General features: G+C 44.2%; 1 protein-coding gene across 2 annotated transcripts in view; it reads left to right on the forward strand.

Moving 5' to 3' along the window:
* The window catches only part of Kat2b (lysine acetyltransferase 2B), a 105,030-nt gene that overhangs the window by 32,096 nt on the left and 55,655 nt on the right, over positions 1–17,279 (forward strand). For both annotated transcript variants that reach the window (XR_003842458.1, XM_021217610.1), the window contains exon 2: positions 9,656–9,782. Coding sequence is in view for 1 of the 2 variants with exons in the window: in XM_021217610.1 (XP_021073269.1) it covers positions 9,656–9,782 (127 nt within the window). In the remaining variant the exon portion in view is untranslated. The remainder of the gene's footprint in view (positions 1–9,655; positions 9,783–17,279) is intronic.

Genomic DNA, 17,279 nt, shown 5'->3' on the forward strand with positions numbered 1-17,279 from the left:
CCTCCCCCTCCTCCTCCTCCTCCTCCTACTCGTTGGCAGCTCTGGGCTAGCCGATCCTTAGTCCTTGATAATCATGTGATACTATTTTAACATTTTTAGATAATATGGGTGTTTTGCTGGCATGTCTGCACCGTGGAGTTCGGAACAGGGTATTTCTTTCCCGTGAACTAGAGTCACAGACATTTGTCAGCTTCTGTATTGGGGCTGGGAATAGAACCTGGGTCCTCTAAAAGAGCAGCTCTTAACTTGGAGTTGTCTCTCCAACCTCCAACAGCATTGTCTTTCCAACCTCCGACTTTTATTTATTTATTTTTAATGTTTGTTTATTTCCTCCTTGTGCGAATATGTGTAGGTGTAAGTGTACCACAGTGTGAATATGGAGGTCTGAGAACATGTTTTTGGGGTCAGTTCTTGCCTCCTGTCATGTGAGTTCCAGGAATCAACAATCTAAGATCATGAGGCCTGGTGCCAAGCGCCCACACCCTCTGAGCCCTGAGCCATCTCACTGGCCTCTCTTTTGACTTTTTTTTTTTTTTTTTTGGTTTTTCGAGACAGCGTTTCTCTGTGTAGCCTGGCTGTCCTGGAACTCACTTTGTAGACCAGGCTGGCCTCGAACTCAGAAATCCGCCTGCCTCTGCCTCCGGAGCGCTGGGATTAAAGGCGTGCTCCACCACGCTCTCTTTTGACTTTTAAATAGTATGGCTTTGACAAATTTCAGAGCTAGGATGTAGAAAATACAATACCCATTGCCGCCCTCGCCTCTACCTCTTTCTCATGCTTAGGTACCTGCCAGGACAGGATCTGTGCTTCTGCATTGTAGAAAGAGCTCCGCTCAGCTTGGCTCTCAGCTCATCCCTCCCTCATACAAGGTGAAGGGATGTAGGTGTTTCTTCAGCGTGGTGGCGTTTCACAGAAATGCTACTATGAATAAGTCACCGTTTCCCACCACGGTGTTCCTATGCTTGGTCTGAGTCTGAGGGCTTGAGAAATCACTTTGTTATTTATCAGTGTGCTCTTCCTGAGTTTTCTACCTACTTGAATTAGTCTAGTATTTTCGGTGTGACAGAATTCTGTTAGACAGCACGGCTGTCTTCTCTTTCCCTGTGTGGCCTCCGAATACCACACAGATGCTTACACGTTAACACTAAGCAAACGGCAACCCCTTGTCCCTCCTGTTTGACTGTCATCTGACCACATGTCTATCCTTAGAGTCTCTCCAATGTCTTCTGTTCACAGTAAGAAAATCACTGCATGTCCAGGAGCCTCTCATGCGAATAAAGCCGCTTTTTGTCTCAGGCTTCTGGAGAGCATTTTTTTTTTCTTCCTTGGCTGTGTCTTGTCTGCATAGACTCGCTGTTTGGGAGATGACGTCACCTGGACAGCTGGCTCTTCCTTGGTGCCAAGGTTGCTGGCTGCTGTGGTAATTGGCTTGGCAGAGGGCTCCTTCAAAGGTTACCCTCCAGCTGTTATTGGGTTAAGGCTGCTAGGCTGACCCTGCAAGGAGTTCTCTTAGACAGCAGCTGTCACGCCTAATTACCAAGAGCTATAGAAGAGGTGTTTCCAAGGGGACCTCTTATCTCTGAGAGCAGTGGCCAGGCTGTAACATTTGGAAGAAGAGATGAAGGCCCAAGGGGGGGGGGGGCTTGATAGCTGCAGATCAAAGCGAGAGACAGAAATGTTTCCTTGGCAGCCAAGGACGATGACGTTCACTGTTTTTAAATTTTTATTTTTATTTTTTTTGCTTTTCTTTCTGGTGCTGGGGTTACAACTCAGGGCCTTGACATTCTAGGCAAACACTGTATCACAGAGATACACCCCAGCTTTCACTGACTGTTTCTTAAAAGACTATTTCCCCCTCTTCAGGGTAGACAATTTGTCACACATTATCAATACTGTACACTCTGGTTGACATTTTCCAGGGCATGCACAGGGTCCGGAAATGCTCTTCATACCTGAAACCCCGTTCGCTCACATATGCTCCATACACTCGCAGACTAACCCGAGGGAAACCCGTGCATCATGGGGTGTCCTTAACCACTAAGGAATACTGATGCTTTCTACCCTAAACTACAGTGCCCACAGTGAAGATTCAGGTGGTTTCCCATTATACCCCACTGCAGTAATTCCTGTTTTGTTTTTTTTGTTTTTTTGAGACAGAGTTTCTCTGTATAGCCCTGGCTGTCCTGGAACTCACTTTGTAGACCAGGCTGGCCTTGAACTCAGAAATCTGCCTGCCTCTGCCTCCCGAGTGCTGGGATTAAAGGAGTGCGCCACCACTGCCCGGCTTGCAGTAATTACTTAAAGTTATAATGTGAGCCACGTATGCAGTCTTAATTAGTTTTGAAGCTCGGGGTGGTCTAGGGCTCATTATGTAGTCCAGACTGGCCTCAAAGTCATGCTAGTCCTCCTGCCTCAGATTCCTAAGTGTTGACATCATAAGCATGAATGACTGTGCCTCAACCTACAGTTTTCTAGTTTCCGCTCGTATCGTAGAACGCTCTCACACACGGGCACAAAATTGCTTGCTTAAAATAACAGCTTCTGTGTTGGCTCTGGGAAGCTGAAGTCATGAGCAGAGTTAGCAAGGTTTGACTCCTTCTAAAGGCCCTCCCGCCCCCACTTCCAAAGCCCTTCCCCCGCTTTTTAAGGGCCTTCCCTTTGAAAGCCTCTTAACCCCCTCCTAAAGACCCACGTTCCTCCCTCTTTTCCTCCCCAACCTTTCTTCTCTCAGCAGGTGATATCTCTTGGCAATCCTTGAGATATTTTTGCTTGTCTGATTTACCATGCCAGTCTTTGCCTCTGTCTTCAGCTGCTTTTCTTCCCAGCTTGTATCTTTGGGTTAAAATCTTTGAGATTTAACCTCTATATAGAGAGACATATATAAGTTTAAGTTAGAGAGAGAGAGAGAGAACTAGAACTTAAATTTTATTAAGTGATTTTCTTTTTAGTCTGGTATTCTAAAAGTTATCACAAACTGAGCGTGGTGGCACACACCTTTAATCCCAGCACTCGGGAGGCAGAGGCAGGCAGATTTCTGAGTTTGAGGCCAACCTGGTCTACAAAGTGAGTTCCAGGACAGCCAGGACTATACAGAGAAACCCTGTCTCGAAAAACCAAAAAAAAAAAAAAAAAGTTATCACAATATGTAGTGAATATAAAATAATTAAAATAGTTTTTAGAAATAATGTTAAACCCTGTCTCGAAAAACCAAAAAAAAAAAAAGTTATCACAATATGTAGTGAATGTAAAAGAATTAAAATAATTTTTAGAAATAATGTTACTTAATCTGTGTAATGTGGGAGTGTGTGTAAGCCACAGTGGATGTGTATAGATGACCTTTGAAAATCTCTCTCTCCAACATGTGAATTCTACAGATTGCACTCAAGTTGTCAGACTTGGTGCCAGACACCTTTACCAGTGAGCCATCTTGCTGGCCCAATGATATTTTTTGGTGTGTTTTAGACAGTCTTGCTGTGTAGTCTAGACTGTCCTTGAACTCACAATCATTCTTCCTCAGTCTCCTGAGTGCTGCCAGGATTATTATGTATGAACTAACATATTCAATTTAATAATATTAAGGCATTAAAATTATATTTGTTTTTCAATTAGTGTGTGTGTTTGTGTGTGTGTGTGTGTGTGTGTGTCTGTGTGTGTGTGTGTGCGCGCGTGCACACATGCACTGCAACATCTCAAGTCTAGATAGCAGTCTGTTCGAGTTACTTCTCTAATACAGTATGGGTTCTGGGGTTCAGGCTCAGGCCATAAGGCTTGGTGGCAATCATTTTCAGCCAGTGAGCTGTCTTGCTGGCCCTACATATTTTAATATTGTTTGTAGTAACATATCTCAACTTGAATTGGCATCTCCCTTCTCTCCTCCTTTGCCTCATTTTCTTCCCTCCCTCTCCCTCTCTCCTTCTCCCTCCCTCCCTCTCCCTCTCTCCTTCTCTCTGTTAAGCTTGTTTGGTTCTGTACTGCTGGGGAATTAAGCCCAGGATGGTACCTGGTGCTGTGACACCAAACTGAGCTATTACCCCTCTTGCTTTTTCTTTTTTTTTCTTTGAGACAGCATCCCTTTATGTAGTGCTGGCTGTCCTGAAACTTGCTATGTAGATAAGTCTGTCTTTGAACTCACAGAGACCCATCACCTGCTTTTGCTTCCATAGTTCTAGAATTAAAGGTTATCACCATCATAACCCATCTTGTTTGCTTGCTTGTTTTCTTGGGACAGGGTCGCACGCAATATGTGGCCTAGGCTGGCTTTGAACTCATGCCTCTCTTCTCACGTGCTCAGATTATAGTTGAGCACTACTATGCATGCTTTTTTCTTTTTTGTTCTAGGGAATAAAACCTAGCGCTGCACACTTGCAAGGTAAAACTACCACCGAGCCACAGCCCTAGCAGGCTTTCACTTAAGGTCACCCTCTTACTGTGGTGGCTTTCTCATCCTGCCTTGCACTGTGGAGTGCCATGGTGCCACAAAACCACTGGACTGTCATGGTTCTGTTTCATGCCTTTTACCACTTGTCTTTTTTTTGATTTGGTTTTTTTGTTCGTTTGTTTATTTTAGGAAAAAAATTCACTCATTCTGAACAATAGAAACCAAAATTGACTTTGTAAAAACTACTGGAGTAATGAGATTAACCAGTTTTTCAAGGAAAGCCATATAAAATATCTATGACTATATTATATGGATATATTCAGTGCTGGAATCCTTGGTCATGTTCAAGTGCCAGTGTTCATTGTGTGCTAGAATGGGCTCAGCACTTTATCACAGTGGCTTAAATATGTGCAGCTAATATTTGGATTAAAAGGAGAAGTGTAAGACTTGGTTATTATAAATCTCCCTGCTGTGAGATTTGTGACTTGAGGTTTATGAGCCCTGGTAATAAACAGGGCTATTGTTTTATGTCATGTCGGGCAAGTAGAGGTATAAGCTTTTCATTCTCTGCTGACTTCACTCTAAGCCCATTGCCATCTTGAACTTGAAGTCTCTGGCTCTGAAAGTCTGCAGGGTCTTCTTATCCAAGATTAAAAAAATCATTATCCGCTCACTCGAATTTTAATAAGGAAGCCAAGATGGTTTTATTTTTATTTGATTTTTATTTTTTACTCATATATATATATATATATGAGTGTTTTGCCTGCCTGCATACCTGGTGCCTGAGGAGGCCAAAATAGAATCTCAGATTTCCTGAGACTGGAGTTACAGAAGACTGTAAGCCACCATATGGGTGCTGGGAATTGAACCCAGGTCCTCTAGAAGAGCAGCCAGTGCTCTTAACTACTTAGCTATCCATCCAGCCCTTTAAAGTTATTTAATTTATGTTAATTTTATGCAGAGGGGTGTTTTGTCTACACAGAGGGATGTACAACGAGTCACCAGGCTTCTATTAGTAACCCCACATGGATCAAAGGTTTGGACTCTTGAGTTCTCTTTCCTCCCCTAGTACTGGGGATTGAGTCTAGAGTCTCTCATATATTAGGCGAGTGCTCTACCACTGAGCTGCAGCTCCCCTTTTAAAATGTTTTGTTTTGAGGGACCCTTACTACTATACTAAACTACCCAGGATGGCCTTGAATTTCCTCTGCAGCTCTGTGGAGCTTGAATTGACAACCCCCTTGCTCTGTCTGCTTCCTGAGAAGCTGATGATTCAGGCATGTGCAACCAAGCCCAACCAGGTCCTTCAGTTCCCTTTTTTGTTGCTGTCAAATAAATCTTGTGTGTGTGTGTGCGTGTGTGTGTGTGTTCTGTGTATGCATATGCACACTTATGCAAGAAAGCCAGAGGGCTTTATCACTTTCAGCCTTCATTCCCTTGAGACAGTCTGTCACTGACCCTGGAGTAGGCTGGTGACTCAGAAGATCTAACTATCCCTAATTTCCACTCTACCTCAACATCTAACTTTGACATGGGTGCTAAGAATTTGAATTCAGGTCCCATGTTTACACAACAAGGGGTCTTACTTGCTAAATCGTCCCCCAGTTCCTGGATCCTTGAATTTTATTTGTGAGTGAGTGAGTGAGTGTGTGTGTGTGTGTGTGTATGTGTGTGTGTGAGAGAGAGAGAGAGAGAGACAGTGTCTCTCTGTGTAGCCCTGGGACGTGCTGTGTAGACCAGGCTGGCTTCGGATCTACCCACTTCTCTGCCCTTCAAATGCTGGGGTTAAGCAGAGACATACGCCAGCATGCCCAGCCTGCTTGACAGTGTGATACAGCTTCTTGTTCTGCACTGTCAGCAGGATGACAACTGCTAGGAAAGGTTGGCTTTGTCCTCTTCCATCCAGAGTTTCCTCCAGTTTGCTCTCTGCCCTGAGCAGCCATCCAAAGAGGAGGATCTAGGCTATGGCTGCTCTTGTCTCAGAAGCAAACTTACTGAGCTTGCAGAAAGTCACGGCGTTGGGGACTCCACAGAGTGGGAAAACACTGCTTAATATGGGTGAGATCTTAGGGTCACCCTCCACACTTGGAAGAAATTTTTAGAAAATAGGGGTGTGGCTATCATGGTGCGTGAAACTCTTCAATGACATGATTCCCTAGAGTTCAGACTTCTCGTTCCTACTCAGCTGAACTCTAAGTAAACCTTAGATCTAACGAGAAACGCCTTGACTTGAACACTTAAGGATTCCTTGGCCTCTGTTTGTTTGTTTGTTTGTTTGTTTTTGGTATTTCAAGACAAGGGTTTTCTATGTAGCCCTGTCTGCCTTGTTCTACCGACCTGGCTGTCATCGAACTCAGAGACCTGCCAGCTTTTGCCTCTTGAGTCCTTGATTAGAAGACTAACAGTGTGTGCCCCCTCACCCAGCTGCAGTGCACTCTGTTTTTAAGTTTATCTCATTCACACTCTCTTTTTGGGCCTTGGTCTAAACACTGATGCTTCTTCCATCTGTCAGAGGGTTTTAATTCTGTTGTATTAATGGGAGTGTGCTGTCTTTGTCGCAGAATGGCTGGTTGATTCTGAGCTGGAAACCTAAATTAAAATGGAAATAAGATGATTCTTCATGGAAATTAGTAACAGGAAAGGTATGGATAGGGTTCTTCCTAGCCTCCATGACTGTTTTTTTTTTTTTTTTTTTTTTTTTTTTTTTTTTTTTTTTTTTTTTTTTTTTTTTTTTTTTTTTTTTTTTTTTTTGAGACAGGGTTTCTCTGTATAGCTCTGGCTGTCCTGGAACTCACTTTGTAGACCAGGCTGGCCTCGAACTCAGAAATCCACCTGGCTCTGCCTCCCGCGTGCTGGGAATAAAGGCGTGCATGACTGTTATCAAAGGAGAAGTGAAGATTCTGGGTTGGCAGACCACAGGAGAAAGGAGGAGAGAAAGAAGGGAGGTCAAAGGGCACCTGCCATTAACACCCTGGAGTTCTCTTTGAGAGAGGATTAAAGGTAGAGGCTGTAGTTGCTCCTGCAGCCTCACATAATTCCTTCCTTTCTCCACCTTCCCTCATCTCTGCTGGTCTACCTTCCTGATGGCACTGCAGCCCCCCAGCCGAGGATGGACTGCACCCCTTCCTCTTTGCAGCCCTTCTCACAGGGCATCTTCTCTTCTGCTTTCAATCGCTCAGCTGTCTTTGTCTTTTTCTTTCTTCCTGTACTGCGTTGATGCTTTGAAATGTAATTGGCTCATTTTGTGTTGCCCGGTGGCTTGCCACGCCCACACAAGGCTCTTTGTTTCCTTCCACATGTAACAAAAATGCTGCAGTTTTCCACCTCAACCTCAGTTTTCCCTCTTCTTGGAATGGTGGCAACCATGGTACCTGATTGAGCGGAAGCAAGAAGCTAAGGGAAGAGGTGTAAGATCAATTTGAGGGTTACCCTCGGTTCTTACAGAGACAGGGTAAGAAGTGGACACAGGCTTATAAAGGGGAAAGATATTCTTATGGTCTTCTTAGAATGGGCAGAAGTTTTCTGGGGAATTTAATTTCTGCCTCTAGCCCAGTGACAGTGGCACACACCTTTAGTCACAGAAACTGAGAGTCGGAGGTAGGTGAATCTCCGAATTAGAGGCCAGCTTGGCTTACAGAACAAACTCCAGGACTCCCAGGACTTCACAGAGAAACACTGTCTCAAAAAAACCTAAAACCAACCAATCAACACCTAAGAAGCAACAAAACCTCTGCTTTTTTTCCTCTCCTTTTTGGGGCCTTTCTAGTTGTTACTTGTCAATTGTCAACTGTCATGGTACTAGGGCGTGTCTGTTTTCAGTTGTGTTAGAATGGAGTTAGAGACTGTCTTGTAGTCTTTCTCAAACCCAGCATCCCTCTTAGATCCAGTAGTTTTGGCTTGTCCTGAAGAGGGAGGGGATTATGACTTTTAGGCATCTTGTCCTCCGAGACAAACAAGATTAGGGCTCAGTAGAACTGCAGCTGGGGTGCTGGGTGGAGGCCAGGGTTCAAGATTTGAGTGGCTTTTCCTCAATCCCGCTCCACCTTACTATTATTTTTTTTAATTTTTTTTATTATTATTTTCTTTATTTACATTTCAAATGCTATCCCGAAAGTTCCCTATACCCCCTACCCCGCCCCTGCTCCCCTACCTACCCACTCCCACTACTTGGCCCAGGCCTTCCCTTGTGCTGGGTCATATAAAGTTTGCAAGACCAAGGGGCCTCTCTTCCCAATGATGGCCGATTAGGCCATCTTCTGCTACATATGCAGCTAGAGACACAAGCTCAGGGGGTACTGGTTAGTTCATATTGTTGTTCCACCTACAGGGACATAGTACTACCGGAGGACCCAACAACACCTTACTATTATTTTAAGAATTATGTGGTGTGTGTGTGTGTGTGTGTATGTGTACACATAAGGGCAGAGTCTAGATGAGGGTGTTGGGTGTCAGATCTTTTGGAGCTGTCCATCTTATTTTTTTTGAGATAGTCTTTCACTGCAGCCAGAGCCCACTGTTTTAGCAGACATATCCAGAGCGCCTGTAAATGATACTGGGGGAAGAAACGGGGCTTTCCAAAGGTACCAGGGATCTTTCAGTTAAGGACACTACTTGGAAGCTTCCCTGTCACACAGTATGGCAAGCCTGGTAGAGTAAATGATAACATGTTTGGTCTCCATTTCGTAGCTGAGGTCACTGCCCAGAAGCTAAATAAGTCAGCTTTATTCTTTTCTACAGAGCTAAGGAGGTGTGAGTCTTCAGGGGAACTTGAGATTTATATCAAGTATTGTAAATTCACTCTTGTTCTATTGCTGTTTGGGAGGTTGCTTGTTTTATGAAACTAGTCGTGTGGACTGGCTTTGAGCTGACCATTCCCTGAACAATCCCCTGGGGAATGCAAAAGCAAAATGTCTGAGCTGTAGGTACAACCAACAGAAGCAAATCTGAAGTCCCAACCCTTTACTTCCCCTGTCCCGTCCCCTGAAGTCCCACCCCTTTACCCCCCATCTGAAGTCCCACCCCTTTACTGCCCCACCCTGTCTGAAGTCCCACCCCTTTACCCCCATCTGAAGTCCCACCCCTTTACTGCCCCACCCTGTCTGAAGTCCCACCCCTTTACTCCCCCCACCCCCCATTTTGTTACTCTTACATACATAGAAAATTACTTAGCTCATGTGTGAGTCACTGTCAGGTAATTAGTGTGCCTTGGTCTCTTGTAAAACTGTCCATGGGTGCCTGTTAAAAGTGTTCTGTTTCTCTCTCCATTTTTGTTTCTAGGCAGAGGAGTCCTGTAAATGCAACGGCTGGAAGAACCCTAACCCCTCCCCTACCCCACCAAGAGGAGACCTCCAGCAGATAATTGTCAGTTTGACAGAATCCTGTCGAAGCTGTAACCATGCCCTTGGTAAGTTCCCGAGTCAGCTGGTAGCCATTCCCCGGTGGCCTGACAACCACACTGCTGGGCTCTGGGCAAACCACGTTTGCCGATTTGTTGACAAGGGTCCAGAGTCTGCTGGGAAGTGCTTCATGGGTGAGACAGACCCCATCTGCTTGCACTGCCTTCGCCTTGGTCTTTTCACCATGTTATTAGAGCTGAGGCACAGAAGGTTGAAGTTGAAATAGGCATGGTGGCTCTGGTGTGTAAGAAGGACAGGCCTGATTTGTCCTGGTGGAGAGGGCACCATAGGGCTCCCGTGTTAGGTTTGAACCCTCAACTAAGTGGATAGGTATGTATAATAATAATCACAATGACAGTAGTTATTAATTAGTTTTAATTAATTAATGGAGACAATGTTTTTCTGTGTAGCACTGGCTGTCCTGGAACTCCATCTGTAGACCAGGCTGAACTCAAACTCAAGAGATCTGCCTGCCACTGCTTTCCAAGCGTTGGAAGTAAAGGCGTGTGCTACCATCCCTTGAAATATGTTTGTGTGGAAACTTGTGAGGGACGGACGAGGCTGTTAGATCCCTTGGGACTGGAGCTACAGATGGTTGTAAGCTTCCATGTGGATGTTGGGAATTGAACCCAGGTCCTCCGCAAGGGAGTCAGTGTTCTTAACCAGCTGAACCTCACTCCCATTCTCCTAACACTACTTTTAGGATATATTTCCTCCCCCTCTTTTTGGTACTGAGGATGAAACACATGACCTTGCACATACAAAGCACATGCTTTGACACCGAATCATGACATCAGCCCTAGATGATTTATCTTTCTTTTTTTTTTTCTTACACACACACACACACACACACACACACACACACACACACACACACTGTCTCAGATTTCACTGTATAGCTAGCCTGGTCTGAACCTCATAATGTTGTGCCTTTTTCCCTCAGTGTTGGGGTCACAGGTATGTACAAACTCTTGTTTCAGATCAAGTTCAATGGGGAACTGGTTGTTCTTGAATATCAGCATTTCAGTTGGAAAGGCCCCTCTTTTTACATCTTTCTGCCCATGCCAAATAAGTCTGGTCTACTGTCAAGTATGGCAAGGACCTTTGGGGAAAATGGAATCACCAAGTCCTGTCTGACTCCTTCTGCCCATGACCTGTTAAAGAGTGGCATTTTGGCACTGTCGCTGCCCATTTGCTGTTGGTCCAGATGATGTAGCTCCACCTCTGAAGCCAGTCCACTGTTAAGCTGAGTCTGATGTCTTATTTGGTTCTCTGCTAGAGGGTGTTTCAGTGCCTTTATTGCACTGTATTGCATTTAATGCGAGTATTGGCATTTCAGTACTTACAAGGCAAAAGAACAGACAGTGGCATGATCTTCCCTGGAAGCTGCTGCGTTGGAACACTCCCCATTAGGAAACAGAATTGAGAACTCGCAGAAGAAATCAACACACTACCAAGTGCATCATTGTGTCGACTGAGCTGGTGTCAAAATAACCCAAGCCGTGACTAAAAGACAAACGCTTTCCTTACAAAAACATCTTGTTTGAGGCTAAAGGCTGTCATAGTTTTAAGCAGTGCAAAGGAAAGATTCCAAAGCTTCCAGAGATGTCTTAGCTTATAATATGCCAATATTATAGCCCGTCTGTGAGTTAATAGACTGGTTGCCCTTCACATTGAATCACCTGGGAAATATGATGCAGTTAACATTAGAGCTCAAGGAATCTACAACGGGGCAGAGCTGTGCCCATATTGATTGGGAAGTCCTATTATCCCCAGTCAATTACCATTAAAATACATAGCTCTTGTTTCTTCTCAAGCTGAGAATTGTATGGTTCTATACACGTGAGCACACACACCTGCCAGAAATGGTGCAAGTGACAAAAGCCAACTGACCTGACTTCGAAACAGATGTTGGCAGCAACACCCTTATTTTCCAATACACAGTGAAGAATGGAAAAAAAATAAGTCTGCAGTTATCTTATTTTGTTTTGTTTTATTTTATTTTGTTTTATTTTATTTTATTTTATTTTATTTTATTTTATTTTATTTTATTTTATTTTATTTTTTGGTCCTTAGTGCTAGGAATCTAGCTAAGGACATTGTATCAATTAGGTAAGTGCTTTACTACTGAGTTACAGTCCTGCAGAGTGTATACGTATGTGTGTGCATGTATGTGTGTGTTTGTGTGTATATATCTTTATGTTCTTTATACCTGCAAATTCACACCTGAAATTAACCTGTTCATAAGTTAAGATGTATCTGGAGATTAAGTTAAAAGAATTTTATACTCATTGAAGTATATTTTATTTACTCTGTGACACTGTAATACATATTCAATCTCAGCTCTCCCTCCGACTTCTCTCGACCCCCCAGATGCATGTCCTACTTCCATGTCCTGTCCTGTGAATCTACTGAGTTCAATTAGTGTTGCTTGTTGGAATGTTGACAAAGTGGTCCTTCCCAAAGGTAGCAACAGCTATTCAATATTCAGTGTACCATGGCCTTCCTGAGGACATGCCCACTTGATTAGTTTAGAACATAGAGCACAGGGGTCCCCAATGGAGGAGCTAGAAAGGACCCAAGGAGCTGAAGGGGTTTGCAGCCCCATTGGAGGAGCAACAATATCAACCAACCAGTACCCCCAGAGCTCCCAGGGACTATACCACCAACCAAAGAGTACACATGGAGGGACCCATGGCTCCAGACGCATATGCAGCAGAGGATAGCCTTGTCAGACATCAATGGGAGGAGAGGCCCTTGGTCCTGTGAAGGCTCCATGCCCCAGTGTAGGGGAAGGTCAGGGCAGAGAAGCGGGAGTGGATGGGTTAGTGAGCAGGGGGAGAGGGGATGGGATAGGAGGTTTTCACAGGGGAAAAGAGGAAAAGGGACAACATTTGAAATGTAAATAAAGACAATATCTAATAATAATAATAAAAAGAACATAGAACACTGTAAAGGGGTGGTTCTCAACCTTCCTAAAGCTGCAACACTTTTAATACAGTCCCTGGGGTATCTGATGAAGACCCTTGTGAAAAGGTCATTTGACCCCCAAAGGATCATGACCCACAGGTTGAGAACTCCTCTCTAAAGGATAACTTAACCTTTTTTGATTTATTCCTTTTTGTCAGAGATGGGATACCTCAGAGGCCAGAGATATGATCCTCTTGCTCCCGCTTGCTGAATGCTTTTGAGCTGGGAATCCACCATCACTCCATTACTTTCTTAATGGAACTGCCCCTACGTTTTCAAGAACTCATGGGATTTTTGCTGAAATGCTAATTTATTAATTTGCCAGGGTTCTAGAGAACCATTTCGTGAGATTACACCATCTTCCTCCTTCCCCTGCTTAAGAAGAAGTAATCGTATAAACTTGTGGATACACATCAAATAGTTTAACAAACAACCTTGGACCCATCACCCACTTAATGATCGTTAACATTTGTTTGTTTTATCTAAACCCTACCACTCTTTTATCCTTTCACCCTTACCTTCAGGGGATTTTTAAGCAAGTTCTTTAGGCATTTAATCTTTGTGTGTGTATGGTGCTGGAAGTTCAATCTGGGTCCTCATTCATACTAAGCAAGCACTCTGCCACTGAGCCATTTGTCTGTCTGTCTGTCTGTCTGTCTGTCTGTCTGTCTGTCTGTCTGTCTGTCTATCTAATTTGTTTATCGTGCCTCACCATGGAAACACATCTGCATGTGTTGTATTGTTGCTAATCAAGTTGTGAACGAGGGAATTCTGTAAGAACCTTGTAAACCTGACTGTCATTACGGAGACTCTTCTACATCTTTGGAAGCAGGATAATTCTGCTCAGATAAGAAGAACATTCAACCAAGAGTTAGGAGATAATTATTCAGAAGGCCGAGGAGATGGTTCAGTAGATAAGTGCCTTTCCTATGAAAAGAAGAGGGCCTGAGTTCAAACTCGCAGGTCCCACGTAAAAGCCTGTCATGGTCACCTGTGATGATTTGTATATGGTTTGCCCAGTACTAGTAGGAGGTGTGGCCCTGTTGGAGTAGGTGTGTCCTTGTGGGCGTGGGCTTTAAGACCTTCATCCTAGCTCCCAGTTTCTCCTAGCAGCCTTCTCCTAGCAGGTGAAGGTGTAGAACTCTCAGCTCTACTTGCATCATGCCTGCCTGGACATTTCCATGTTCCCTCTTTGACCCTAATGGACAGAATCTTTGAACCTGTAAGGCAGCCCCAATTAAATGTTGTCCTTTGTAAAAGTTGCCCTAACTAAGACATCACCTATGCCCGTAACCCCAATGATAGTACACAGAGACAGGCAGATCCCAGGGACTCACTGGCCAGCTGGCCTAGCTGAAACAGTGCAGCTTCAGGTTCACTGAGAGATATCTCTGGAAAAAAGATGGAAGGTATGCCTTTAAAAACAACAACATCGGAAAGGAGAATGGTCTGGGGGATGGGTGCGCATCCTGACACCAGCATCACGTAGCAGAGACTAGTGGGTCTTTGTTAGTTTGAGACCAGCCTGGTCTACATAGTGAATTCCAGGCTCTCAGAGCTACATGGTGAGACTCTGCCCTGACTAAGCAGAGCTTTGTTTTTTTTTCCAGACAGGGTTTCTCTGTGTAGCCCTGGCCGTCCTGGAACTCACTTTGTAGACCAGGCTGTCCTCAAACTCAGAAATCCACCTGCCTCTGCCTCCCAAGTGCTGGGATTGATTAAAGGCGTGTGCCGCCACCTCCCAGCTCAGTTCTTTGTTATATTATGTTCATCTTTTTAGTCTATCTGCTTTCTAAGGAAAGTAGAGAGATTACTTCTGAAGTCTTTTTTTGTAATCACGATTCTCTTGCTTCAGCTCCTACTACTGAAAAGACAGGCACCATGGGCCAGGGGCTTTTGATCTTTGAAAAAATAAGACAGAATAGAGTATTTTGTTTGTTTGAACTAGAGTCTCACGTCATGCTGGATGGCCTTGAACTTTTTTTCTGGTTTTTCCTCCCACCAAGTATTTGATCTTTGAAATGTAAGCAACTGATCACTGATGTATATAGGCTGGCAATTCATTCTTCTGCCAAATGTACATACAGAGAATTGTGAAGATTTTTAAAGAATTTAAATCACTTGAAAAAAAAAAGTGTATACACTCATAACCAGCCAACTTTAAGTTTCAGCTATACTAAAAGTGAGTCCAGCCATGTGCAGGTTTCAAGGTCTCAGGGTTACAGGCTAGAGCAGGGAACTTGGTTCATTGTTCTTCTGCACAGTGCTTCTTTCCGAAAGGCTGCTCCCAGCTTCAGATCTGGTTGTCTGTATACCTCATGCCTTTCTTTTGTTTTTTTTGGCCAGGGAAATCTTGACCTCCCAAGCCTAACAATGCCAGAACTTACAGAGAAAATAAAGGCGTTCTTAGAGCTTGGCTGGATGCTTCCCTGTCTATGATTACAAATATTACCTGTTTCCCTGAACTGCGATTAAAGGTTGCATTGCTTGCAGTTTAGGATATATTTAGTTCCTTGGGTAGAATTGGGTTTATTCCTTTACTGGTAAATAGTTTTAAATTCAATAATATTTGAGGAGGGGAGAGGGAGTCTGGAAGGGAGGGAGGGAGGGAGGGAGGGAGGGTTAGCTGTATTGAGTTGCATTGACTTACAGATGTGGTTTCCTATCTTAGGCTCTGTGAGTACAGTGCTTAAAACTGAACTGGGCCCCGTGAGACTAACAACACTTTAAATGGGGCTTACTGATAGAGTTTCAGGTATAAAATGAATACTTATTTTGAAGATGGACTTCCTCAAGTGAATGTAAACTAGATGTAGTTGTCTTCTTTACCTTTCTATTGCTCTGATAAAACAACATGACTAAGGCAACTTAAAAGAACAGTTTTAGGGGGCTGGAGAGATGGCTCAGCAGTTAAGAGCACCAACTGCTCTTCCAGAGGTCCTGAGTTCAATTCCCAGGAACCACATGGTGGCTTGCAACCATCTGTAGTGGGATCTGATGCCCTCTGCTGGTGTGTCTGAAGAGAGCGACAGTGCATTTGTGTTTTAGAGGGTTAGATACCACGATCAAGGAGCAGAGGCACGGGGTGGGAGCAGTTGAGAGCTCACAGCTGGTTTTGCAAGGAGAAGGTGGAGAGTCTTTTGAAACTTCAAGCCCACCCCCAGTGACATTCTTCCTTTAATATTGTCTCACTACCTAATTCTTCCCAAGCCATTCTACCAAGTATTCAAGCATATGAACCTACGGGTTCCATTCTTTTTCTCTTCTCTCTTTTTTTTTTTTTTTTTAAAGATTTATTTATTTATTTATTATATGTAAGTACACTGTAGCTGTCTTCAGATGCTCCAGAAGAGGGTGTCAGATCTTGTTACGGATGGTTGTGAGCCACCATGTGGTTGCTGGGATTTGAACTCCGGACCTTTGGAAGAGCAGTCGGGTGCTCTTACCCACTGAGCCATCTCACCAGCCCCCTCCATTCTTTTTCAAACACGGAGTGTGTGACAATGTTTTTGGAGTTTGAGCTATATTAAGTTAATAAATGTATGGTTAAGGTAGACAGTCTTCTATTTCTTTTACCTTTTCATATGTTTGGGGGCATGGCATCAGAAGTAGGACTGGAGCAAATCCTACTCACCCCCACACTGACTTACAGCCATGGTGGGTCTTCTTTTACTTCAAATATGTATTTATTGTATACGCGTGTGTATGTTTGCGTGTGTAAGAAGGGAAGAGGAGAGCGCTCTGGTCAGACCCTCACCTTCCCTTCCCTGAGATGAGGGCTCTCTTGTTTCTGTTAATTGCTGTCGTGGCCTCAAAGCCTCTGGTCCAGGCTTGTGTGAAACCTTTAACCACAGGAGCCACCTCCTCGGGACTCCTTAGCTCTTCCTGTACCTTGATGTTTATTGTTGTTTTGTTGTTTTGCCTTAGTTTAAAACAGGGTTTTCTATGGCTTAGGTTGGTCTGGGCTGCCTGGACCTTGGGGGGGGGGGCAAGTGTTGGAGCTATGGGCCTACTCACCACAGCACTTCCCTTTGTCATTCTCTCTGCTGTTATGGGGACACTGACATCTGAAAGCTGGTTCCCCAGCGTTCCCATTGACCCCTGCCCTTGGCCACATCCTCTCATGGGCGCTGACTCTTAGGTCTACTTTTTCCATTTCAAATTTGCGATTAGGAAAGGGAAACAGTCTTTAAAGGATCAGCCTTTTGCCTGTTAGTGTGTTAACAGTTTTCTTTGCAGGTGCTAAATTTTCTAACCTTTGGACACTGTGGGCATTAATTTTACCTCTTCTAGCTCAGGAGGTTTGAGCAGATAGGTTTCTGTGAGTTCAAATCCATCTAGGCCTACTTATTAAGGTCTAAGCCAGCGAGGGTTACATGATGAGGCAGGCCCCTTTCAGAAAGGAAAAGTGGGCTGGTGAGATGGCTCAGTGGGTAAGAGCACCTGACTGCTCTTCCAAAGGTCCGGAGTTCAAATCCCAGCAACCACATGGTGGCTCACAACCATCTGTAACAAGATCTGACGCCCTCTTCTGG

This window comes from Mus pahari, chromosome 18 (genome assembly GCF_900095145.1).
Source record: "Mus pahari chromosome 18, PAHARI_EIJ_v1.1, whole genome shotgun sequence".
NCBI classification, from domain to species: domain Eukaryota; kingdom Metazoa; phylum Chordata; class Mammalia; order Rodentia; family Muridae; genus Mus; species Mus pahari.